Source organism: Phaseolus vulgaris, chromosome 9, assembly GCF_000499845.2.
Source record: "Phaseolus vulgaris cultivar G19833 chromosome 9, P. vulgaris v2.0, whole genome shotgun sequence".
In the NCBI taxonomy this organism is placed as follows: domain Eukaryota; kingdom Viridiplantae; phylum Streptophyta; class Magnoliopsida; order Fabales; family Fabaceae; genus Phaseolus; species Phaseolus vulgaris.
The window spans coordinates 9,090,518-9,118,297 of record NC_023751.2 but is presented as its reverse complement, the minus strand read 5'-3'; the positions used below and the strand labels follow the sequence as shown (position 1 = coordinate 9,118,297).

The 27,780-nt window shown below is 27.9% G+C and overlaps 2 protein-coding genes across 4 annotated transcripts; one reads left to right on the top strand and one right to left on the bottom strand.

The window, feature by feature from the left end:
- The first annotated feature begins 6,698 nt into the window (after nt 1-6,698).
- Nucleotides 6,699-9,062, top strand: LOC137821566 (uncharacterized). Its single transcript, XM_068626223.1, has 6 exons — nt 6,699-7,540; nt 7,628-7,754; nt 7,917-8,031; nt 8,120-8,159; nt 8,348-8,546; nt 8,644-9,062. Exons 1-6 carry the CDS (start codon nt 7,334-7,336, stop codon nt 8,709-8,711), a joined length of 756 nt encoding a protein of 251 aa, XP_068482324.1. The 5' UTR covers nt 6,699-7,333; the 3' UTR covers nt 8,712-9,062.
- A 6,948-nt stretch (nt 9,063-16,010) lies between these two features.
- Nucleotides 16,011-21,045, bottom strand: LOC137820298 (polyadenylate-binding protein-interacting protein 12-like). 3 transcript variants are annotated; one of them, XM_068624289.1, is made up of 12 exons: nt 20,819-21,045; nt 20,657-20,719; nt 20,019-20,578; nt 19,814-19,924; nt 19,669-19,713; nt 19,501-19,573; nt 19,304-19,416; nt 19,141-19,200; nt 18,965-19,012; nt 18,700-18,768; nt 16,580-16,641; nt 16,011-16,479 (listed from the first exon to the last, which is right to left on the bottom strand). In XM_068624289.1, exons 3-12 carry the CDS (start codon nt 20,508-20,510, stop codon nt 16,422-16,424), a joined length of 1,131 nt encoding a protein of 376 aa, XP_068480390.1. In that variant the 5' UTR covers nt 20,511-20,578; nt 20,657-20,719; nt 20,819-21,045; the 3' UTR covers nt 16,011-16,421. The 3 variants fall into 3 exon arrangements, with proteins under 3 accessions (XP_068480390.1, XP_068480392.1, XP_068480391.1); XM_068624291.1 differs by having other exon boundaries at nt 20,019-20,552; nt 20,819-21,031; XM_068624290.1 differs by having other exon boundaries at nt 20,019-20,570; nt 20,819-21,022.
- Nucleotides 21,046-27,780: the final 6,735 nt, after the last annotated feature.

Here is a 27,780-nt window from a genome sequence, read left to right as displayed (position 1 = left end):
TGCACATGATCACGAATGAAGTAAAAGTCAATTTAAAAGTGTTTGGATTTTGAATAGATGATTGGATTTGCAACAAGGAGAACAACTCCAAGGTTATCATAATATACCTTGAGAGTTCTAAAACAAACATAAAAAAAATGTATTCATAGTATTTTAGCAACACTGCGATACTCAACCTCAATGTAATTGTGCAAAATAGCCTTAGCCTTCTATTTGTGTAAAGCCCGAAAAACAATATTAGAACCAATATAAATACAAAATCTAGTTGTGGATTTCCAATCATCAAGATCATTTTCGGCATAGTTGAAAGAGAGAAAATGTTAATAATATTAATATTTATTAATAATATGAATCTCATACTAATAATATTAAAAATATTATTATAATATCAATATTATTAGTAATATGAATAATATTAATAAATAATATGAATGATATTGTTCTCAGCGGCTGACCTCGATCGGACTTAGAAATGAGCTTCAGGCTGAAGCGACTTTGCTGGGGTGTTGAACCGAGTTGAAGACGCTTTGTGACAAGGGGGGCTCCACCTGTTAATCACACTCCGATGATCAAGTCAGTGAGAGCATTCAAACTATAAATCCGTATCAGTCTAGGGTTCAAAAAAACTTACCTTCACTCGGGGCCTTAAACCCCTTTTATAGACATCCTTTCAACGATTTTTCATTAACCAGAATATTGTTTCAACAACAAAAATATAATCTCAACAACAAGAATATAATTTCAATGGTAAGAACATTTTGTTAACGTGCTCCTTTATTTTCGGGTGCAATGTCACATCATTCCTAACAACTTTTATTTGTATTTAAAAGGTATGTACACTTTTAATAATTCAATTGCTCCTTCTGTTATTTTTACTTTCATGATATTTTTTCGTATAGACTACCCAACATTTGGGTCGACCTCGTAATGTGTCATTGGGGGTTTCAAGCCATCGTCTGAGTCGTGGCCTAAGATAAGCCAACTTACAAGATAGGATTAGCAAATCACGAAACCTACCAAAGAAGAGCTTTCAATCGCATATTGCGTCCATACTAGTACCTTTTGTTGTACCTACTTAGGCCCCTACATGTCCCAAGCCGAGTTGGGTATTTCGCACATAATCTATCCAACCGAGCTTACTACACTTAAGTGCTTGGGTTGAGTACCCGAGCACGTTCGACCAATACTGATATTAATAAATAATATGAATTATATTAGTACTATTAATAATATTAATATTATTAATAATAATATTAAATAATTAATAATATTAAGAATGTTAATGATATTAAAAATATTAATCATAAAAATAATACTAATAATATTAATAATTATAATAATAATAATAAGTATAATCATAATAAGAATAATAACAATCATAATATGATAATAAAACTTGTCTGATGTAGTGATTAGAGGTTCTTTGTTTACTCAAGGGACTTGGGTTCGAGTTCTTCTAACTTTAGTTACCCACAAACATATCATCCGTAGGTAAATTACTTACGCCTAGGTTACCTATGAATTTTTTTCGTGGATAATGTTGAGTTACTTATCCATAGGTAAATTCATTTTTTTAGTGATTCATAAATTAAGGGGAAACTCGCGATGTGTTAGCATGTATATTGGAGTGATTATTGATCATACTTGCGCCGACAATTCAGTTTTTCTTTTACCATTCTTATCACAAATTTAACACTGAGGATGTAAATTATGCCAAGAAGAAGAAGAGGAATTCCAAGAATTGTGATTATGTTGTTTTTGTCCAAAAAAATCTTGAATTCTTGTTTGCATAGTTGGAGCGAAAAAGACCCACGTCCTTCATGATTTTGTGAGCCAATGTAACGAGTGCAACGTGGTATTGGTTATTGGAAAACCATGACCATGCAGCAATATTAGCTTGAAAAAAATGTGTTCAGTGTTTTATGCTTTTTGATTTGTTCTTCTTATGCTCGCAAAAAGTCCCAAAACCTCTTCAACGATGTAGGGGTCAAGATGAGAGGTGATATATGTAATGAATGTATCATATTCTTTGGAGAGGTCATCTAAAATAACTTCAATGTGATCTTCTAGTGTAACAATCTTCAATAGTTTTCGGTATCTAGAAGATAATTAATAAGGGAACAATCTTTCTTGTGTGTTCGAAGTTGAAGTTTCAATTTTTTAACTTTTTCTCGTGTTTGAAAAGCATAGTATGTGCATAGCTTCGTCCATATTTCCCACAATGTATCAAGATCTACCATCTTGATTAGAATGGATGTTGTCATTGGCACAAGGAGACGTGCCACAACAAGCTGATTTTGATGTTCATGATTGATAAAATATGAATTTATACTGTTTGTGAGTTCATTAGCACTTGTATTTCAATAGTACAGAGAATTCATCCAAAAAATAAGTTAATTTGAGACCACAAATAGTAGTTAAGGACCTATTGTTGTCATACGAGGAAGTTACCAACATCAAATTTTGGAATAATTGACATCAAAGTTGAAGATAGCAGAAGATGGGGAGACCGTGATCAAGAAAAAGAAAAAAAAAAATCTTGTTACCATGTGAGTGCAACTTAGAAAAAAGAGAAAGAAGAAGAAAAAAAAAATATTATTCATGTAGAGAAAAAGAACTAACATATAACTCAAAACTCTTATGTATATATTGCATGCATTATATACATTATTTAACATAGAAAAAAAAAATACTTTTAAGTATGTTAACAATTCCTATAAAATCTGTATAGCTCAACAAATTTCGTTGGTATACACTAAAAACATATTTTTATAGTATATTTTGACAAAATCTTGTAAGATTTATAAAGAAAATATATATTATATCTATATAGATATATAAAAATCTTAATCACGTACATAATAAAAATATATTAGTATTTATATTTCAAAGAAATCTCATAAATATTATTAGGTTTCACAATGAAAATATGTTTTGAACATATATGTATTTGTCAAAAAAAGTTTAGGGTGGATTTAAGAAAGTAAAATAAAGATGAAAATAGCAAAGCCCATTGATTCATTGGTTTAGTCGAATTCATGGGCCGGACTCCATCCAACACGATGCCAAGGCTGCTTCTTCCTGCACCTCCATACCTTCTTCTCTCACCTCCATAGATTTTCGTATTTTCAAAAATACCCCTATGTAGTATTCCAGATTACATAATTTGGAAATTATTTTTCAAATTTATAATTAGCTTCTGGATTATATAATCCGGAAGCCTTTTTTGAGATGCATGATTAATTTCTGGATTACATAATTCGAAAGTCTTTTTTAACTTCCGGATTAAATGCGTTTTCGGATTACATAATCCAGAAGTTATTCTATGGGAGTGACACAAGAAGGATAAAAATGTATTTTCATGTTGTGTATGGAGGTGGCATAAGAAGATATGGAGATGTAGGAAGAAACAGTCCGATGCCAACTATCTCGAGTAGAGAGTATTAGTTATAATTAATTCGATTAGAATGCTTTTCTAATGCATTTTTTTAATAAAATTATGAGAAAAATATTTTTTTATTATAAAATAAGCCTTAGGACTTAAGTAAAAATAATTCGACTATATTTTAACTTTTCTTTTCTTTTTATATGCTATAGTGATGACTTAAATATAAACCTAACTAAAAAAAATGCTTAACGATAATTATTTTTAAAACGAAATTCAATCATTAAATCATTAAATTAATCAAATTACTGACTCAAAATTTATTGATATTATTTTAATAAATTATATTTAAATATATTTAATTATAATTAATTGAGTCAAATTTGACTCAACAATAATTATACAATATTCTACATTAAATATTATAGAAAAATCACTAAAAAAAGTATTAAATAGAAACAATTAGATATTATTTTATAAATTAAAAAAATATTAGTATATAAATCAGTTTTTATTATTGGTATCCAATTAATTAAGATTTTAGTTACTAATTATTTTAATTCTAAAATTGTTAATTAATGAGATATTAATTTAAAAATTAATTTATATAAATTTTTAATAATAGAAATTACTTTAAATACTAATATATTTTTAATTTATAAAATAATATTTAATTTAATTAATATAATGATTAATTATATTTTATCTTTAAAATAAATTTTTATTTAATTATTTTCTAGTAATGAATAAATTAATATAAAATAATAAATAAAAATTAAACTGAAATAAAAATATCCTATTACACATTTTATCGGATAAAAAATCTATAACAAGTACTTAAATTATAAGAACTTACGTGTGATATGAGCTTTTATTTTTTTAATATTCAAATAAATTTTAAGAGTATACTTTCTTTAGGAACAGTTCAAACTATTTGAATATTCAAATAAATATCACTAAATTATTAATCAAATAATTCTTAGTAATATTATTTGATTGATAATTTATGGATATTTCATCATACACAATATTGTTTAAAATAATTAAGGATGTTAATATTTTTTTTACTTGGAATTTTTTTCAAGACATTTTTATTTGATTTGAAAAATTTGATAATACACATATTGTGAAATGTATGAAATTGTACTTGCATAAGAAAAAATATATATAATTGTTATGATATTTAAAAAAATGAAAACCCAAATATATAACATCGGAATGGAAATATTTTTCTAATAAACATTTGTTGATGTCAAATTTGGAAACAAAACTCTTCTTTTATTTATTTTTATTTTACTTTCATGTGGAGAGAGATTCTCGTATAAATTTCTCAGATATTTCTCAAAAAAACATTCTCATACATTTTGTTCATTAAAAAACTCATCATGTCGTTAATAATGTTTTCTTCTAATTTGGATATTTTCGATGTCTTTTAATTAAGATCATTTTATTAAAAAAAATAGTTAATGACATGAATATTATAAATCAAGTATTAATATAAATAATTCTTAATTTAGATGTATATACATTTATTATAGAATTTTATACAATCTAAAATTTAGGTCGACTTGTGTTCTTTTTTCCGTAACATTGTCAACAATATTATTTCACCGAAATAACATCAAGATTACATCGACATTTATATTGACATTAAATATGTGTTTAAGACCGCATCGAAAAATAAATTGTTTCAATCATTGTATTATTTGATTGCAATCAAAATTAATATTTATTTGAATAAGTTTATTGAAAACATTTGAAAAACTAATTTCATTTTAATGCAATAATTTTTTTTTGTAAAAATAATATGTATGAAACTAAAAAATACTATTTAAAAATAATCACAAGATACAAATTTTCATAATCCTTAAAAGAATTTACTATCTAAATATGCTGAAATTGGGCAAAAGTATTTTTTTTAAAATTCAATCGTATATATAACTCTAATATTTGAATTTAGATTGGATTAAAAGAGTGGAAAAAAATAGAGAAAAAAAATAAGAAATTAAATTATTAGATTGTGTTAAAGAGAATAGATATAGAAAATGATATAATTTAATTTGATATTAATAATTTTTATTATTATTAACCATTTTTAATATTATTTTTTAATTATTATAATAGTAAAACGGGAAAAAACACATTATGGGTGTATCTTTAATGTGCATATGTTACTCTTTTCTCTTTTTTCTCTTTCATTTCTTAATGTGCACATGACTTTTCATCTTTCAATCTTTCACATTCTTTTTTCTAGAAATCATCACCATTCACTCTAATACTCTTTTCCATATTCTCAATCATAAATGATTCCACTAAACATTGTAAACAAAATCTGAGTTTTGAATTTCTTTTATCAGAAAAATGTTGTTGGAAAGAAAAATCCAAATAAATGCAGCCTGCAGGTTTTCTTGTAGACATTAATAGTAGACAGAATTAAGATATATTTCACAGTTGCGTAATAAAAAAAAATCAAAATCTATAATGAAATTGAGCAAGTGGACTCAGAGAGTCTCTTTGGCTGAGAATCTAATTTGTCTCTTTTAGACTTGTCACTCTCTATCATATCAAATCTCAAAATTGAATAAACTATCCCTGTAATCATCAATGCATTTAGCAGTAAAAACATAACCAAATTGTATTGTTTTATATATTTGATACCATTTACAAAATGAAGTTTCTTCTATATATTTACTGTTTCTTTGGATGCTGAAACCAATTCTATTAAAATATAATTTGATTGAAGGAATGTGGTTGGCTAAAACCCATCAAAATCATTTTCACCTGCTTTTCTTTAATCCAATCAAGAAAGCCTCATCATCATGTGAATGCAACTTTATGAAAACACTACTTTTTCAAACTGAAGGATAACCTAAGTGGTTAAGTTTAACCCTAAAGGGGTGACAACTTTTCTCTCATATTAAAAGTACTTTACCTTAAAGGATAAATAAACCAGGATTGTGGTGCAGTGTGTGTGGTACAATCAAATTTACCCCTCTCAACTCAGTGGATAAAAATGGTAAATAGTATATTATTATACTATATTACCATAAATAGAAATGAGAGGAATTTGATGCTTGTGTTTTTTCATAAATGGAAATGACATGAATATGAAGATGGTTGGAGTTAGAATGAAGAGTCAATGGATTTTCTCTTTTTCTGCGTGGTCCAAACACCCCATATGGCTTCTGCACATTATTCCACGCGTTAAGCATCATAATTTCATATCCCATATTATTATAACATGGAAAACGAATAAATTGGATTAAATTAGTGATGAAAGATAAAAGTTGAATACAGCAAGGCACGTATCTTCGGACACATTAAAAGTTTGGAAAGTTTTGATATGGGCAAACATATCAAACGATACAATACTACCTTTTATAAACTCAATTTTATAATCAAAATATGCATTATCATTAGATTTTCACATTTTGTCGCATACAAAATATTTACAGTATTATTTGTTTTATTTTACATGCTCCTATTATTGTCATTTTGCCTACTTTCCAAGTTACTCTTCTATTATATATCATGACATGAATAAAAATATTGCCCAAATAAATAATTGGATTTTGTTCTGTAATTTCCTTTTTCTTTTCTTCCCCTGTTTCTCTGTTTTCACTTCATATAATTTCAACTCTTCCTTACTGTTTATTAACTTTCTTGTTAAGGGAATCTTCATCGTGGAATCTGAGGAAACGTTTGTATATGAAAATCAAGAGTTTTTCCTCTCCATAACAAACGAGAATCACTAGAGCTCATGTTGGTGGAAGATTTTCTCAAGCATTGATTTGATTGATTGTTAACTGTTCATGATAAACAACCAAACAAACGGCTACTCTGACTTCTTGATCCTGTTTCTAATCCTTTTTCTGGGATCCTGTCTGTGTCTTTGTTTACTAGACTGTGTTTAAGCCTTCGTTTCAGGGTTTTGTTAATCGAATTCAGATGTCACAGCCAAGGCAAAACAAGATGATGAGTCCAAACCTTGCCAAACAAGTTGGTGACACAACCTATACTAAGATCTTTGTTGGAGGATTGGCCTGGGAGACCAAGAGAGACTCTCTGAAACGCTATTTTGATCAGTTTGGGGAGATCTTAGAGGCGGTTGTCATCACTGATAGAATCACTGGAAGATCAAAAGGATATGGCTTTGTAAAACCCACTTATCTACTCTTTTGCACTTGGTGTTTTTCCTCTTGATTCCTTTCACTCTAATATCTGTTGTCTTTTGTTTCCTAGGTGACCTTCAAGGACCCAAATTCTGCAGCAAGGGCTTGTCTGAATCCCTATCCTGTGATTGATGGAAGGAGAGCTAATTGTAATCTTGCATCCCTTGGTGCCCAGAAATATGATCCATCTACAACAGGTTAGGTCTTTCACTATTTTTACTTTAGTTCTAAATTTACTTGGTAAAGATTATGCAAATTTGATCAATATTCCTTGCATGCAAACCATCCTCATAGTGGCTAATAAGGTTTCTCATTTTTACTCCTCCGCTGTGGCCTATTCAAACTGTTAAATGTTTCAGGAAGACAAAAATTCAGTAGCCCTTCATGGAATACGGCACCAGTCCCGTTTCAAGGCACCTCCACTTATTATAATCAACACATACCTCACTACCCATTTCCGTATCCAGCCTACAGGTGTGCAATTCAAACGTGTGAGAGTGTGTTGCTTTTATACTTCACAATTTTTTGTCATTCTAAGTGAACATTTTTCTCCAACATTCAGGTATCCTGGTTTTACTCATCCACAAGACCTGTATGAAATGGTTAGTTTTCTCATAAAGTAGCTTTTCTTTTCAACCAAGTTTGAATTGCTAGAAAGCTTTATGTAACCAAAATTGTTCCAATTCATATAGGTACATATATTAGTATGCATGATAAACAAGTAGGGGGATTAAACTGTGTCCACTATTCTCAGAACTTTTTTATATATGAATTCTGTTGTTCTATACAGGACTACAATAATGCATATGGTGGACAGCAGGTTTCCCTCCGCTGGTATCCAGCGTATTGCCAGCCCTTTTATGGCCTTGGTAGACAGATTATTCCAACAACCTATGTTAAAAAGGTCATCCCTGACATGCCATCTCAGGAGCTCACAGTTGTTGGCTTTTCAGAACCTACTTCAGCTTCTGCCTCAATTCCCAGCACTGGTTGCGTATCTAAACTCAAACAATGCCACAATTTTTTGTTCTGACTAAAATTTTCTTTATGTTGACTAACTTTTAGGTTGTTGTGTATTGAGATTAGACACTGGAGCAGTACCTGCCACAGAAGTGTTAGAATCCCCTCAAGAACAGACATCTTCAACTCCTTAAAGCTATGATGAGGAGATTCCCTCAATAGACTAGAATAGAGAAAGTAAAAAGAAAAAAAATGGGCACTGCTCAATAAACCAGGAGGCTCTAAGCACATGCAGGTGGTCTAGAAAGGAACTAAAGGAAGCAATAAAGTATTGAGATTATCCTTTCATGGAACAGATGACCTTAGAGATCAGACACTAATGAAATAGTCCTGGTTTTGTTCATTGTCTTCAGAAATTTTTACTTTTGAGCATTCTGGTGTACGTGATACTTTAGTTTTCCTTGATTTGTTTTATTTTTTAATTTTCATTTTCAACATGGGATTCCTTCTACGTTATAGTTAGAAAAAAAAAATGCTTTTTATCATTCATTATTCTTACACTTACACATATACTTCGCATTATCCAAATTGGTTTTAGTTTTCTCTTTTCAAATGATCCTTAAAGATTGACACAATGTATCCTGAAAGTCCAACAAATGTATCATACACTCAAATTCTGTGTAGTAGGCTAGTAAAGTATCGACACGATTATTAATTTATAATTAAATATAATAATGTTATCATAAGTCAATAAATACAATTATTTTATGCAGATTTTATGGTAGGGGCATTATGTTGAAAGGTACAGCTTTAAATCGGATTTTGAAAATCATGAGATGATCCACATAAACCTATTTTGAATTTTTTATGTTCGTCTTATTCTTCATGTTATTTTGTCATGTAAAGAAAAGTTACCAAAACAATGAATAGACTATGGAGTTAATTTATTGAAATTGAAAGCAAAGTTTAGCAAAAACTTTAAACTTATCCAGAAAGTATAGGTGGGCCGTCTTGAGCAGGTAATTTGCTATATAAAGTAAAGCAAATTATGGGTGTCTCTGTAGCTGTGGTACCTTGTTAGTTATCCACTTTTACAACAGCCACGAAAACAGTTAGTCAACATTTTTTGACACAGGAGAATAGTTGTAGGCAATAATTCATTTTTAAGAAGTTCAAATATGATTATTTTATGAATTTAGTTGGAGTATATGAGTAAGAAATTTTTATTCTCAATCAAGAAGAATAGAATTTTATATGTTTGTAATTTTTTAATAATTATTTTAAAAGTTATCATATGAACTAGTAGTGTTAAGAATTTTTTTTCTTCTTTTACTTTAGTTAAGTCAACATGAATCTAATCAATTAGTGATTCATCTTGTAATTTAAATATAGAGTAAACACTATTTTAAAAATTAATTTAATTTCAAAACTTGACAAATTACTAAATTTTTAGCATAACTCAATTTAACAAGGCATAATTTGTTATTTTAGAATCATTGTAATTATTTTTTTTCAAATGTATATGAATGAGTTTCAATTACATTATTGTCTACAAAGTCTTAGAACATCCATATACCCACACACTTACATGATGAGTAACCTACACTATCCATTATTTACATCCACATCAATGAACCTACGCATTCTTGTTGGATATATTTTGTCAAGTACTAGCCTCTTCTATAATATATTTTTTAACTATAGATGATTTAGTTTAATGTGAATTCTCCGTATACATTTTCAAAACTTTCGCTAAATATGGAAAACTAAATGAACCATGATATAAAAAAATAAGTAAGAAAGAAAATATCTAACCGCATAATGTGATTGCAGCCTCATCATTTAAATAATGCAACAATTTTGTGTAATAACCTTCACACACATATTATTGAAGAAAAAATAGAGACAAGTAATGACATGTCTAACATTCTTCGATAATGTCACATATTTCCACAAGAGTTAATGCATTAATACATGGTAATCATGAGATTTTAACCAACTAACATAAGATTTTTAATTGATACAATACTCTTAATATTTCAAGAGTATCCTTGCGACTCTTTAATACCCCGTACGCATTGACATAAAATCGATTTCTCTGTTTTTAAATAAAGTGTAACCTGTTGGTGGAAGATTTGTTCTCTTATCTTCAAACAATGGATGTAATTGCGAACTCATTCCCATTTCAAAAACATTTTGATGAGCTAAACAAAAGTTCTTGCATATCATGACATGTGTAGATGTGCAACTTGAATTGTAATGAACTTATCCTAATCCATTATTTTCGGGTTCACTTGTTAATTTAAGTCCTGGGTTCGATCAGATGTTAGTTTTTGGTAGGACATGCTTAATATCATGTGTCACATAATATTCTATCTATTGAATATCCTTGTTGTGTAGATTCATGTGTGGTCTTTATGATTTTTTTATGTTGGTGTTTGATGGAATTGAATTGTCTTTGAATTGCATCAAAATGTTTCCTTTTATATACAATTTTCCTAATTTATTTCAATAGTTTATCCTTGTAAGTGTTTTTTATATTGTGATATGAATTGTATTATGTACACGAGTAGATATATGTATAAGTGCAAAAGAAACATCTAAAAGATTAGAACTTTACTTATGACTCTGCTTTATGTAAGAAATTGTATTTATATATATGTTGTATATGTTCAATTTTTATTTTGAAATACTATATGTTTTGTACAAGTCCTCTATTGGGTCTATAGTAAAGTATATAGTTTTGTGAGGGTGTTACATAATGGTATTGAAGTTATTCATCCTTAGGATGACCTGAAGGTAGTGTATTTTTATATGTTTCTTCTGTGTGTAGATATTTGTTCAAGCCTAGTTTAAAGATATAGTTAAAAGTTTATAATTGAATTTTTGACAATGATTTCTTAAGTGTTTGTATTTGCATTAGATGATTATTATGAATGATAATAAAGGCGTAGTAAAGAAAGAATCTTGATAAAGTGGTGAGGGTACACATTCATATTAGACAATCTAACCTATCACACCCATTAGACGGTCTCCCTAAAGCATCTAATGTTAGAAAAGTTGTTGTAAAGAGAAATATTTGTATTCAGTTATCCATTATCTAACATCCAAACATTTATAATATAATATTTTTTAGATTAAATGAGTCTTCTAAGAGTATGTTAAATGCCTAGATCATCCAACACTACAAGAAAATCATTGAATAGAAACCAATTTTAGAAACAAAAAATAATTAGTTGCTATATTGATTAGATTAGAGATCATTTTAGAGACTAAACCATTTTTTTGTTTCTAAATTAGTTTCTATTATTGATAAATAATTTTTAAATTAGTATCTAATTAGCTACTAAGATTTTTTGCTACCAAATTTAGAATCTAAATAATTGGTAGTTAAAACATTGATAGCTAATATACACCAATTTAGAAACTATTTATCAAAAATAGAAACTAATTTAGAAACCAATAATTTTTTTAGTCTCTAAAATGGTTTCTATTTTAGTTATTATAGCAACTAATTATTTTTTGTCTCTAAAATTGATTTCTATTTAGTTATTTTCTTGTAATGTAACACCATGTTAGACGCTCAAATAATTCAATACATCCTACAACTGTACAAATTACTATTATAAAGAATAAATATTTTTATTTAGTTTTGTTATCCTCAAGACATAAACTCTTATATCTTCGAGATTTTTTTTTTCTTTCAAAAATTTAGTAAGTCTATTAAATGTCTATAAATCGATTTATTCTTCTTAATTGCTTATCAAATTCAAGTTTCTATTAATATCGATGATTGATCAAAAGAATTTGGAAATAATTTAGAAATATTGCTCTAAAGAATAATTGAATGTCATACTCATGGAATTTCTTTGAAATATTATATGATTTCGAAATAATGCTTTTGCAAAATCAATTAAATTTTATGCAAAATTAAGACCAAAATCTCTTTGAACACGAATTTATAATTATATATGAATATGACATGGATTATCTTTTAGAAGAAGAGATAAGCATAGTAAAGATAAAAATTTGCATGCAGCAAGATTAGAATAAGAAGGAATTGACTAGATACTAAAATACTTTCTTATCTTTTTACCCCGAGACCTCGTCTTTTACTAACTAAATCATACAAAACCTAAAAAATTTAAATATAATTATATTTTAACTAAAATTTTAAAGAGAACTAAAAAAAACACTAAAAAAAGTGCAGTCAATATTTGATTAAAAGTTATGAAATTGAGTAAAAAATTAATAATAATAATTTTAAATTTGTGAAACGTTTTATTTAAGAGAATATTATCAGTATATTTAACATTTACAAGATTCATTTATTTTCGCATGTGTCACTGTTGAAAATTGTTTTATTATTAATTGTTGATTTATGATATGTTTTCTTTTAATTGAAGTTGATTTAAATGTTTTTATCAATGTAGTCTATAGAGCTTTAGTGGTGAAAAAGAAATTCACCCTTGTAATTAATTTCTGAGGGAAATTATATAATGACACTTAGAGACATGCATCTTCTATATAAGAATTAACATTTGGGATATTTCCTCCTTCATCTTTTTTGGTAGAAATATGCTTTAAGTATATGATTTTCTTTTATTATAGGTGAAAATTCCATAATTTATTTTAATGATGTAAAAAGTATATTTTATTTATACTTGAGATCTATATTACATTTAAACATTTAAATCATTACTTAATTGTTAGAACATATATTATTTAAGATTATGAACAATATTTAATTTTTAACTTCCTTTATTTAAGTAAAGTTTCACATTTTTCCCACGTTATAAAGAAAATATCATTGTGAAAATAATATATCTTAAAGTAAGGAGGATACATGTTTTAAATAGAACAAATTAGATATCAAAATTTGAGTTAAACTTAATAAAAAAATTTAAAATTAATTGATAAGGAGACACTACTTAATTAATAGATGATTAAAAATTAATAAAATAATTAAAAATAATAAATTATATTTTTAGGCATTACGATGAATTTATGCATATAAATAAAAAGTCACAAAAGATCTAGTTAATAAAAAAATTCATCAAATATATGATTTTGAATATAGATAATTTTGTTTAGAATGCATAAAATCTCAATTAAATATCACAAAATATTTTATTGCCCTTTAAAAAAATATGTTGATATATAATTCATTAAGTACCATGATTTCTTTTAAACAGTGGTTAATACCACAATACTTCTTTTTAGAAAAAAAAACTTTTTTTTTAAATGTCAGTGAAGACACCCTTATTATTAATTGACTAATTTGGGCAATTTTTGTTAAATTTTTTAATACAGTAAACCATTTTGGAAAAAATCCTATAAAAATGACCAAAGAAGATAGTAATAATGTATTTCCATTGTTCATTCTTCTTTTCCCAGTCTATCAAAAAATAAAAAAAATAAAAATTGGATTTTCATATTTATTGTTTAATGCTTACAAAAATTTATCGCTAATGAAGGGTGCAATAAAAGTAACAAATTATTTGGAGGGATCTTATAACTTTACCTAAGAGAGTCAATAGCTCTTTTCGGAAACTATTAATTCTCCTACATTGATTTTAAAAATACTTTACTGCATTTATTCTCATATTAAATAAAAAATTAATAAATTAATTTATCACATTAATTATTTATTTTTTAGAAATGATTTTGATTAATTAAAGAAACTTTTGTTAAGAAATTAGTAATAAATAATTTAGACGTATCAAGAAATTGGTAGAAATAGAATTTGTTTGAATTTATTAAGAAAAAGAATAAACAATTAAGTGAATAAATATACAACTGTTTTACTATTTTTTTTTAGTAAAACTATAAACCCTAAATCTAATCCTAATTTATACCCTTGGGTGTTGTTTCTATCCAATTCAACAAATATTCTTTTCAATTCCATTTTATATTTTTATGCCTCTCTTCTCCTCTCAAATTATGCATACAAAAGGCCGTTTCCTATTACTAGGAGAAAAGCTTAATTCATATATATTTTTAATTATTTTACTGTTCATTATGATATTTATTTTAATCAACTTTCAGATGAAGTAAAAAAAGTTAATAGGGTTTAACAAAAAGAAAATCATCAATAGACAAAGAAATAAAAAAATAAAAAAACTTTAAAAGTTGGAGGGTTTTATTTGGAAAAAATGGATATTAATATGTAGATGGTAGCTAGATATAGAAGTAATAAAGCTTTTATCTAATGAAGATAGGGTGGAATCTCATTTATCAAAACCATAAAAGGTATTTAATTCTCTTGAAAAGAATTTGTGATTGTTTGCTTTTTATTGTTAAAGAATTTTTACTGTTCCAGTTTAAAAACTCAAATTCAATGCATTTTAATAACAGATTAGCCAAGACATGCACGTTTCCATTATTTTAATTAAGATATGTATATTTATATTTATTGAAATAAATTATAAATTTACATTATAATATTTTAATTTATTATAAATTATTATCATAAATTTTATATTTATTATAAAAATTGATCATTTCAAACAGTAATCAATATAGTAGTTATATATAATAGATTTATATATAATTTGTAATTTCATGATTTTGTAATTTAATAATATATAATATATAATATATTATAAAAATTCAAATTAAATTAATATATATATATATATATATATTAAGTTTAAACTTATGTAATATATTATCAATAAAAAATATATAATATATATATATATATAGAAATTCAAAATTAATTTACATATATATTAATGCATTTTAACAACAGATTTGTGTTATATTAAAGAAAAAATATTTGTCTGATATAAAATTGATCATCCAAGCCAATAAATATCATTTGTTTTAAAAGTATAATTTTTTAAAATATATTAATAATGCAACTTAACTTCATTAATAACTACCATTTTTGTTAATATAAAAATATCAATACTAATAATATAAAATATATATTACAAAATATATTTCAATTATAGTTACATGTTTCTTTAATACTACTTAACTATATAACTATATGAATAAGAACAAACTCTAACTTGGGAAAACTGATCATATGAATAAGAGCAAACTCTAACTTGAAAATCCATCATATGAATAACTCTTACTTTGATTAGAGGGTATTTGGTGTTGGGAATATGAATATAAATATAATAAATACTAATAATACATCTTCCAACCTACTATTTTGAACACAGTTATTAGCTATTTAAAAATATCACAATTTTACAACTTTTTATTTATTTAATAAATTTGAGTATTTTATTATAATTTAAAAAATGTAGAAGAAGAATAGTAAAGAAAGATATTAAGATTGATATCAGTGGTCCTCCAGTATGGGACCATTCCTCCAACTTCAATATCTGAGACTGGGAAGCATTAAGAAAACAATAAAGGTGTGTCCAAAATGGAGGGTTGGTGGGAGGAGAATAAGTTTGGCAAGCAGAAGGTGACAAACAACATTAAAGACAAGAGATAGCCGACAAGCTAGGTGTTAAAACTACATGTAAGACTATAGAGAATGAACCACTAGTTCATATGGCATTACGAGAACGATGAAATAAATATTCATGATATAAAACACCCTCATGACTAACGAAGGCTTTGTAACATGTTTCTTGAAATAAATTCAAGATGTCAGAAACATCCTACCATAAAATTTTCTCCTTGCAATGTCAAGACATCACATGATGATGCATCATAATAAGCCATCAAGATCCTCCAAGTTCGACCCGACTCTACAAGCTAAAGAAAAAAGCCATAACCCCAAGGGGAAGAAGCAAAGATAACCATACTGCAAGACACCAGGACAAAAGTACCAACTAAATGCCACATGTTCCTTAGAACATATCTGTTTCTATGTATGTATATATGTAAATATATCTCAGAGCAGCTATCAACCCCAGAACACATGGAAAGTTGATTCAGTGCATGGAAGGACGAGGAGCACGCGATCGAACTGGTGTCTTCGATGGACTTACCCTGCATACCAGACCAGACATAAGAATCGTTGAAATGGCATTAAAAGAGTTCCTAAAGGTTTTAGTACAGTAGAAATCATCGAGAAATATATCAATCCAACCTTATGGGCAATGAACCAAGAATCACCCCACTACAGCTTAGAGCAGCAATTGCACTCTCAGCCTGAAAGAATGTGGCAAAATAAAATCTTTCAGATCTCCAAAAAAAAAGACAAACTGCGAAACGAACAACGGAACTTTAATACTTATAAGCATAACATGTCATTCTTAAAAGAAGAAAAAAAATTATTAAAATTTCAAGAGACAGGACTTTAAATGAAAAATGTCTTGCATTAAGGCATTTTATTTTACTAGGGGAGTGAAGTTAAGGACCTCACCAGTTAGGAACAAAACCAACTGCACAGATGTTTCATAGAAGGAGATGTATGCATAATGAAAGACAAATCAACATGGGTTGACCTAGAAGTTAGCATCATATTCCTAAAAATCACATTAGCAACCCTAAAGACCACTATCCTTTCATGGACCACAGTTACCCCAACTGTAAAAAATAATATAGCAAATAGATATGTCTTGCAATATCCTTAACCAGCTACAGTTGCAAAAGCTTCCACAGATATGTATCTCTTAACCACAAGATCATTGAACCATCATAAGTAATCGAGCATCAAAACTGTATTTATTCATTTGGACTTCTAAAAGAAAAAAGCATACTAAAGTACAGGATCAAAGACAATCAACTGCCTCTTAGAACCTTCCCATACACATCAATTTGCCAACCTCACTCTTGTTGCTCTAAATACACTTAGAGCACTATGTTCAATGCATGTATCAAAGGAGTGGATTTTCCAACAACAAACAGCTTCTCAAAATAGGTATTTACAGAGTCGAACAACTAATTACTATGAAGGAACCCGGACATATCATAGTGAGATTTCAGCACACATTCCATGGTTGCATAGAAGTGAGTAATGCACCATGCCTTCTCTAGCTTCCTCTCCATGGATGAGGAAAAAAGTAAGTTTGAACATTTTCAAAGAGGACTCAGCCTGAAAGTCATTTGAAGTTATCATTGCCAAACATACTACCAAGGTAGTGAAAATAAAGATCCTACCTAGGATGGACAGGTATGTCCTTTGCAATTGAACAGCTAGGAGGGAAAGATTTTAAAACTCAAAAGCTAACATCACCAATATTCATTTCTCTCTCCCCTTTTGATTATTCTCCTTAGACGGAGAAAGATTTAGTGAGTAATCTATCTTCTCTTTTGATTGCTCTCCTCACATGGAAAAAAAATGGTTTTAGTAAGTAATGGGCTAAAAGCATTTACAGACATGAATGCACCCATGGAATCATGAGTTGTTGTATATTGACAGATTGGCTTTGCTATAATTTCCAAAGAATATTTGCTATACAAACAAGGAAATAAAAATATTCTTTGCTATCAAACACCTAAAAGACAGAAAGGTTAAAATCTCTAGCAAAAGCTTTGGTCAGCAAGATTTATTTCTCTCTTCCCGTTCTCTTGTTCTCCTTAAAAGAAGAAATACAGTTTTAATAAGTAATGAGGACCTATTACTACAAAGCATTTATTGACATGAGTACACCCACAAAAATGACCCCAGTAGTCATGCAAGGCTTTGGCCCGTACATTGACAGATCAGTTTCCCTTTAATTTCCATACAATATTGCTGTAAACAAGGAAATAAACATGCCCTTGGCTATTGAACACCTAAGATGGAAAGGTTTAAAAACTCGAGTAAAAGCTGTCGTCAGCAAGATTTATTTCTTTTTGTAATTCTCCTTACGCGGAGAAAAGACAGTCTTGGACAGGAATGAGAAGCTATCACTACAAACATTTATTAACAGTAGTACACCCACATGAATCACAAAAGTAGTCAGACAAGGCCATGTCATTGTACATTGACAGATTGACTTCCCTTTAGTTTCCAAACAGTATTTCCTATAAACATGGAGATAAAATGTCTTTTGTTATCAAACACCTAAGACATGATAAAGGTTAAAAACCTCCAGCAAAAGCATATTGAAGATGCTTAAGGAAGAGCAAGGGACAACATTATTGCAAATGATCGCTGCAAGGCCAGTAGCAGCACTCAATGAGGGTTATCACTTCACAAAAGGATACAAAACACAGGAATAGCTAAGTAAACGAGAGTTCAGTTAGGTAAAAATACAAGGTTGGGAATTAATGAATAATTACCAGAGTGAACTCAACAAAGGCAATTCGAGTTGAATGATGGTAATCCCCAAGAAGCCTCAACCGTTGAACCTGGATAACACAGCAAAATGAAGGAAAGCATTTTACAAGGTGATTAAATTTAACCAATAACAAAAACTCAAACATTGAACCCACCCAGCAGATGAATACACCAAAAACATTGGAAAATATCTCATATAATCACATGATGTTTAAAATTCAACCAACAATAAATATGACAAGCCTAGTTCCATGAAAAGCTACAAACCTCTCCACAAATAGATTCAAAGAAGTGTTTAACATCGGCTTGAGTAAGCTGCAGAGGTAACAAAGACAGAAATTTTAAGAATCTGAGTAATAATTGTGGCAAAACAGATGTGAAAAAACACCAGAGCATTTCCTCCAGCAAGATTACAAGTAAGAAAAGGTAAGTTCCTAAATTACCTTCTTGTCGATATTTGTGCAATAAATTGTTCTTGAACACATCTCCCTTTCATCTTCAGACTGAGAAATATAGCAGCACAAGAATGTCAGAATAGATGCATTATCAGCCACTCTATTCAATCATGTTCTAAATGGAATAGGCATCTCAACAAAGAAACATTACCCTGGGCAAAAATGTTGGGTTAACAGGTGCAATAGCAGTTTTTGAAGGCAGAACTCGCAAAGGGTAATATCCAAGCATAGTTCCAGACAGGCTCAAAGCAGCTCTTGCACCTTCTGCAGGCACAACACTGTTAATATAATGAAATGTCAATAATAGTCACAGTTTATGAAACTGCCTACATTTGGCGGTCATGTTACCTTCGTCTGTAAACTCGATGAAGGCAAACCGAAGAATAGAATTAGGATCTCCGCAAACACGGCAATCAACAACCTATAGCCAGGAGTCGAGTTCATTCAATCAATAACATGGTCAACAATTATTTAGAAGAAACACACCAATTGAAAACAAGCAGTAACCGTTTCTACCTGGCCACAGCCAAGAAACAGTGCTGCCAACTGCTCTTCAGTGACCTACATTACAACAAAACACAATAAGTCTTCTAGTGAAGACACGTGGCAGCCATTGTACGAGCAGAAACCAGAGAATCCACACAAAAGCTCAATTTTGTACCAGTTGATCAATGTCAGACACATAAACAGTCCTCTTAATCATCTCCTCTCTTTTCTCCATATCTATTTTATGATTCACTCTTCGCTTCCCATGATTATAACCATTCTTCCTCTGAACAAATAAGCATCATATTAAGAATAGTGAAAACATTGTAATGAAAATCAGCAATAGAATAACCAAGGAAATGAAGACAATTCATTCATACCCTTCTGTTAGTTTGACCGTTAGCATTACCAAAACCATTGAGCAGTATAAAATTATTAGGGAAACCAAACCCGGTACCGGCACCTGCACCAGGTCCAGGTAGGTAGCCAGGAGTATTGGTTAGTGAAGGGGGCACAAATTCCTCAGCCATGGGATTCAACTTTGACAGGAGATCTTCCAAATCCCTCATATCACGCTTGAAACTGTCACCCCCATTCTCCTCATCCATCCCATATCCATCATTGCTCACCCCATTTGCGTGCATCTGACTCATTTGGGCTTTGTAGTTATAATTGCTATTGGGCATTGACATAGTGCTAGGAACTCTATCTTGGTGGTTGAACACGCCGTTGTTCAGCTTCTGATCGCCGTTGATGGACCCGCTTCTGGGTTTCGATTGCTCAACCTCGCCTGAGTCCGATGACACTACACTGTTGTCCAAATTTTGACTGGAAGAACCGATTTTGGCCCCAACATTCTCAGGAACGGCCATAATCACTTGTGTAGGGATAAAAAGGTGTTATCTTTATTGTTCCTATGCAATCAGATTATTCTGTGAATCTGTGCCAATAAATTAGTAAAAGAAAAAAAAACAATAATTGAACCAGAAAAAAAACATGTTTGAAGAAGAAAGCATACCCGAGTTCTTTCTAAAAAATTTCCATTGATATAAGATCAAAGTGAGAAGATCGTCAGGTACAACTACTCCAAAACCCCAGAAGAGAACAATTATTAATTTATGTTGTTATACATGTAAGGAAAAAGGTAGAAATTGGTGAAAGGGAAGGAGGTTTATCTTACTATTTCAGTGAAGAAGAGGAAGATGATGATAATTATAGGGAGAGGTGGAAAGGGTGAAAGGGTATTCTTCGGATCGTCCGTTTTCGCTGCACTGACTTTTTGGACCTTCCTCAGAAGAACGTCCCAATTTGATGATGATGTTGATGATGAAGAACGTATCAAACAAATAAGAAAAAATGGACCCAAATTTTCGTTAATTTCCATAACTGCCCATTCATAGATGTCATACATAATATATATCATATGTAACACATATATCATATAAATTTTAGTAATACATCATGCAATGCATCCCCAACTATACATGTTAAAGACCATCTAATTAATCACTCACTTTTGTTTAAGAAAAGTATTAAGTGTCATGAATTTTTGTATTCTCATTTCATTATCTATACCTATATGATCTTGCTTTTTTCTTCACATTCAAAATAATAGATAGGGGAGTTTTTTTATGTATAAAAACAATTTTTCTATTTCACATAGGGAATACACTTTAATTTTAATTAAAAATATTTTAATTTATTTTAATTTTGATAACTTGAATGGTGAAAAATTACATTAACAATTTGTTTGGTATACAAGAAGATGGTTAAACAAAAACTGATTTTAAAAACAATAAATAAATAATTATTATATTAATTAAATTATATATTATAATTATTAAGATTTTAGTTATGAAGGTTTTAGTTATATTTTATATTTTAAAGTTTTAAGTAAAACTTTGTAACTAATTAGATATTAATTTACAAACTAGTTTATAATTTTTTATTAATAATAAAATTTATTTTAAAAACTAATATTTTTTTAGTTTATAAAATAGTATCTAATTTAATTTAATTAATTATTTAAAAAATAATAATTTTTATTTAATAAATTTAATTAATTATTTAAAAAAAAATATTTAATAAATTTTTAATAGGGAATCATGATCAAATAAAATGTAATTATCTTAATTTATTATCTATATATTTTGTTTCAAAAAGAAAAGCCAATCATAAATTAAGTTAAAGTATGAGATGATAGAATAAACCATTTCTATATTCACACCCATATTTATATATAATACAATTACTTTTCTGTATTTAATGGTGTATTTTGGATTGATCAATTAATTATATATATATATATATATATATATATATTTAAACCTTGTAGAGATGATATTTCTTAATTTAATTATCACATAAGATTGAATTCAAAGACAAACATAAGAGGCAAAATGTTATAAATAAAATCAAAATAAAGAATTTTTTAGTCATGAAGACAAATGTAGTTTCAATATTATAAATGAATGTGTTATTAATAATAACTTTGGCAGTGGTTGTTTGTTTATTTTTTTAGGTTTAATAGTTTTATATTTTATTTTGATGATATTTGAATTTCATTTAATTATTTTAAATGTTTTTAACTTTTTTAAAATAAGTTAATATAATATCTTATGTTAAATTTAGGATCACATCTTTAATACATTAATACATGTTGTGAAGCTATTATATTGATTTAATTTTTCAAATATAAAACCAAATTAAAAATGTTTAACATATTATAATAATGAAATTGAAAAAATCAGTAAAAAATTATTAATTTTTTTGTTAAGAGGAAAGATTGAAGGAAAGAAAGGATGTTATACGTTGAAACTAGTTAAAGATGCAAAATAATACACTGAATCTGATTATATTTTTGTCTTTTTTGGATGGTAAAACTAAAGGAAAACTATAGGAAAGAATTATGTTGAATTGTACAATTGATAATTAATCATGTGAGTGACACAAAAAGATCATTGATAGGAAAGGTTAAGAAAATCCTAGTTTATTACAATTGGTCATGAAGATGACTCCACAAAACATACGAAATATATATATATATATATATATATATATATATATATTAGTCATTAAAATAAAAAATATGAATTGGAAATTTTAATTAAGGCCTATCAATTTGAATAGTTTATTATAATAAATAGTTGGAATTCGTTCACTTACTATCTTGTTTTTATAAAATCCGATTTAGTGATTGAAGATATTTAAAAGAGAAAATTAAATTCAAATTCATTTGAAAAAATAATTTTGTGAATTTATACTATTTTGTTCTGCTTTATTAAGGCTTAACATAAAACTTGTATTGTTTAATGAAATTGATAATGTACAAGACATTATCACATAGAAGAAACATTCAACATTTTTATGGAGTTTCTTTGAAGTTAATTATTATTAATTGAATAACAATTAAAAAAAAATTTAAGTATGGTCGACTGTTTTCTTTATTTCTTTTATCCTTTTTTAAGTTCTTGTTTTAGTGTGTATGGATTGCTTTATTTTGTTTTTGTTTATAAGATTATAGTTTTAAATACAATAACAAACTCAATTTCTCATGAATAATTATACATCGATAAGGTTTGTATGCAAATTTATTGTATCTATAGAAATATTTATGTAATATTATTATTGACTAGAAAAAAAGAATGTGAAAAAAAAAAAGTGTATTAACAAAGAATTATTGTTTACTTGAAATATCTATGTAATATTATTATTGGCTAGAAAATAGGAAATGTGGAAAAGTGTATTGACAAAGAATTTGTCAATTATTACCTACCAATAGGGATAAGAAAACATGATGCATAAGTACTATTATTTAATTCGTTAATAAAATTAAAAGAATTAAAAAAAACACTACATAAAATAGTTGCATCCAAACACAATCATCATTCCAAATTCTCCAATTCAAATCCCCAATCACTGAATCAAGCACACATTCTTGTTGATAATCTACAGGAGTTTTGCATCCAACTATTTGTGAGAGTGTTCAATCAAAACTTTGACGAATAGTTGCATTGTCACAACTTCAACCAGCAGTGAGTTGAAGAATCAAAGGACTCAATTGTTGATTCAGAAGAAGACATTTAAGGTGGTCATCATTAAAACCTTAGTGTCAAAGGTACTGAAATTATTTCGTATGGTCTAACGGAATTTGGTTCTCTCCCTTGCACTTTATTGTAAATAATATATTTTCAAGTTTTCTATTCAAATAGTGAAAGGAAAAATATCTTTATATGGGATTTAGTTTTACTTCATGAATATGTTCAATGATTATGGTATTTTGTGTGTTTACAACTCAAGTGGGTAGAGAGCTTGGAAGAGCAATTAGTGAAAATGACTCTTAGATCTTCATCATCCCCTTCAAAAAGGCAAATCAAAACAACAACTTTTTTTATCTAAACTTTTTTAGGGTTTGACAAACAAGAGTTGTTGCTTCTGGAAACCACACTTGTGAAACAACCTTGCCACCACTTTCTTCAATGTGCTACTTCATAATATCTTCAAGGAAAGAAGGGCCTTATATTGGCTAAGGTGTTGTGAGAGTGCCAAAAGCCTTTGAGATCCTCAAATGCTTGCATTGGAAGAAGAATCCATGATTTTGGAGGTAGATGATAATGCTATGGGTAATAAGGATCTTATTGTTAGAAGTGTTCTCACAAATATTTTTTCATTGAAAATATATGTTTTTCTAAAAGTACTACAATTGTTTATTTAACGTAAAATCGTTAAGATTTATGAAAGGGAAGTTAGTTGTTGTAAGAGATTAATGACTTAATGTTAGATTTGAAACATATTAACCAATATTCTAATAGGTGTGGATCACAGTGATAATGTTCTAGTATGTACAACTTAAATTATGGACAACAATTTTCATTTTAACATGCTTTGGAAAATAAGATTTTTTTTTTCATATTTGTATCAACCTCTTCTATCTTTCACAATGCTTCTACAATACTTGTGTGCACTTGCCTTGTTAGATAAATATATAAATATTTACCCATAAAAAAATTAAATAGAGGAGATCGAGTTTTCTCCTAACTCTATAAAGCTTTTAAAATTATATATATATATATATATATATATAAATAGTTAATATAATTTGTTATTAACCTTTTAAAAGGCCCTACAATACAAAAAGGCTTTTAAATAGGATTTGAAGAAGTCAGATTGTTAGAAAAAGTTAGACCTTAAAAAATATTATGAGGTAAGTAAGTTATGGTTGAGTCTTATCTGTGAGGAAATATGCAAACCTATTTTTATGAAAAATCATAGCCAAACCTATGTCATGTCTACCTTCATAATTAAGAATTTTACAAGTTAATTATAAAATGAATAGTAGATTTATATTGTGATAGTTACTCATGAATAATTAAATTTTTAGTTCAGCATTAATTATTGAAGGAATTGGATACATCCGAATTGAAATTTCAAATGCTTAAGTATGAAACAACATTGTAGAATTTATATAGGTCAGTCCACTAGATATTCTTGTGTTATGAACTTTATATATATGCACGAAATCATAGTAACTTGTGTACAAATTATATGTAATTGTTATTTAATATTACAAGTAGTATCAGTCATAGAAATGAAGTGTGACATGTCAACTTATGCTTCCAATTGAAAACCAAAATATGAAATTGTATGGAAGTAGCAACTTAAAAATAACTAATTTATAAACATTTTTCATCAGTAATACAACCTTAAAGATTCTTTTGTGGTAATGTGGAATATATACCATTCTATGGACTTATAAAAAAATCATTAGAGAAAAGGTTTTAAGGATGTTGATATTTTCTTGTAAGTTTTGAAATTATTTACAAATGTCTATATCTTGAGTTAAATAATAATAATAAGAATAAGAATAATTCAAATAACATATAATTGAATATTCTAAAAAAAAGAAAAATCAAGTTGAAATTATTTAAATTATGAAGAACTATATTGAAATTTTTTTAAAAACAGAAAAGAGGTTGTGGATCATCAACTTGTGGACACACTAAGATCACATCACATTTTCATGTTATCATTTTTAAGGTTGCGGAAAGATAAAACTAAATTAGGTAATATAAACATAGAAAAAAAACTAAATTGGAAGTTTAAAACATAAAAAAACGAAAACAGAATTATTATAAACATAAGGGAAAAAAACAAATTATTTTAGCCAAATTTAGTTTTGGAAAAATATATTTTTTTTATGTAATAAATTATTATAACGACATGGAATATCTAACAACTCTCTCATGCGTCCATGTGCCCTTTGAGTTTGGTGGAGAACCTGCTTTGCGTTGAAGCTTCCGTGTATATATATATAATGATTACATGATTAAAAATTAAAAAATGAAGAAGTTTAAAAGCACGAGATAATTTATGATACAAATCCGTGTTATTAGTACACTAACCCCAACTATCACCGAAAAAAAAAAATGGGCAAGATATATTTGTCAAGTTATTTTAATGTTTTGTTTATTATAATTGTGTAGATTTAATATCTTATTATTAAAAAATGTAATTATTTTTCAAAATATTTTATATAACTTTTCGTTTTTTTTTTCTCTTTAAACGTTATAATGTTTTATAAAAAATATTTAAATATGCCTGTAAAATTACTTTTTTCTTCCAATTTAAAATTTTAGTTTCTCTAATTTAAAAATATATTTTTTAGCTTTTTTTTTTTCAAATATTATTAAATTTCTTACTTGTATGACTAACTATTATGATAATATCTAATTCAATTTTAGATTCGTTAGCATCAAATACTTAATTCAGTATTATTTTTTTACAAAAATTGACAACATATCAGGTAAAGTATTTGAATAGGGATATTCAAACTATTTGCTTCAAATTAAGAAAAATAAAGATCAATTTTAATTTTTTTTCTTATATCGCTAACGATTACATAATAACTTATTCAAGCTTGTTTTTAATGAAATACTCAATTACATATTATTTTTTAATTATTTATTTAGACACTATTAAATATAAATATTTGGATAGAAATCTTAAAATAAACATTTTTGTCCTAGAAATTGTCGAGAGGTAGGCTGAGACATGAGACCTAGTTCGATGTTGAGAGATATATAATCAATCTTATTAACATAATAAATTTAATTAAAAAATCAAATCAATCTTTATTAATCTAAAAAAACTAAATAATTTGGGTTCAATATGAATAGTGTTCCTAATTTTCTTTTTTCAATAATTATCATTTTGAATATCAAACACTTACTTGAACATATTTTACCGATAGATTCTCCATTTTTTATAAAGACATCTGCGAATATCAATCCAAAAAATGTGAAGACAGAATTTGGAGAATACTTAACGGCAAAGAAAGATCCTCCTAGTTTTGTATGTAAACATTTTTAAATAAAAATGCAAATTATTTTTTAAATTTAAAGAAAAAGAACAAACTTAACTTAAGTGCAACCTAAAATATGTTTAAATGAATTGAAATATATATTGGCGAGTAGGAATTGAAATATATACGTGAACTACAATATGATTGTATTTACTAGAAAAATGAATATCCCTAAGTATGTTTTGTTGTGGGGATTTTAAGTAAATTTTGGAGATAACTATTTGATATGTGCTAAGAATGATGTATTATTAGGGTATAAATATAAGAATAAAGAAAATATATATTATATCATTTAAGATATATGTTGTCACACTTAAGCGGTGAGATGTGATTATATGTATAGTTTACTATCATCCAAGCGCTAATCTAAATGCTCAAACGTTTATGTATAACTCAAACAATGACTTGAAGCTTGACCGAGAGAGAGAATGAAATAATGTTTTCTCCTTTAGAGTAAATGATGCTCAAGCAACAATATGGTTGCTCAAGTGCTGAAAATCTGAGTGGTGGTGCATGGATTTCTAGAATATGTGAGACCATGCAACTATGTAACTCTGCTCAAGTGATAGCATGGTCACTCGAGCACTAGTGAAATAATGTATTTAATTCTTCTGAAACTTGTTGTGTCTGACACAATAGGTTCATTGCTCAAGCGTTATAAATAAGCTCAAGTGATGGATGCTCAAGCGTGAAGGAGTGTTTGAGCAAGGAAGAGATAGACCAAATTATACTCTTTGGAATCATATTGCTTAAGTGGTGTGAAATTGTTCAAGAAAAAAAAA

What these genes read in the sequence shown, in the direction of transcription:
- LOC137821566 (XM_068626223.1), top strand. Translation starts at nt 7,334, where the DNA reads ATGTCACAGCCAAGGCAAAACAAGATGATGAGTCCAAACCTTGCCAAA. An exon ending in GATCAAAAGGATATGGCTTT is followed by an intron (nt 7,541 to 7,627) that starts GTAAAACCCACT and finishes TTTGTTTCCTAG; the next exon opens with GTGACCTTCAAGGACCCAAA. An exon ending in ATATGATCCATCTACAACAG is followed by an intron (nt 7,755 to 7,916) that starts GTTAGGTCTTTC and finishes TAAATGTTTCAG; the next exon opens with GAAGACAAAAATTCAGTAGC.
- LOC137820298 (XM_068624289.1), bottom strand. Translation starts at nt 20,510, where the DNA reads ATGGCCGTTCCTGAGAATGTTGGGGCCAAAATCGGTTCTTCCAGTCAA. An exon ending in ACCCAACATTTTTGCCCAGG is followed by an intron (nt 19,201 to 19,303) that starts GTAATGTTTCTT and finishes TATATTTCTCAG; the next exon opens with TCTGAAGATGAAAGGGAGAT. An exon ending in GCACAAATATCGACAAGAAG is followed by an intron (nt 19,013 to 19,140) that starts GTAATTTAGGAA and finishes TTACCTCTGCAG; the next exon opens with CTTACTCAAGCCGATGTTAA.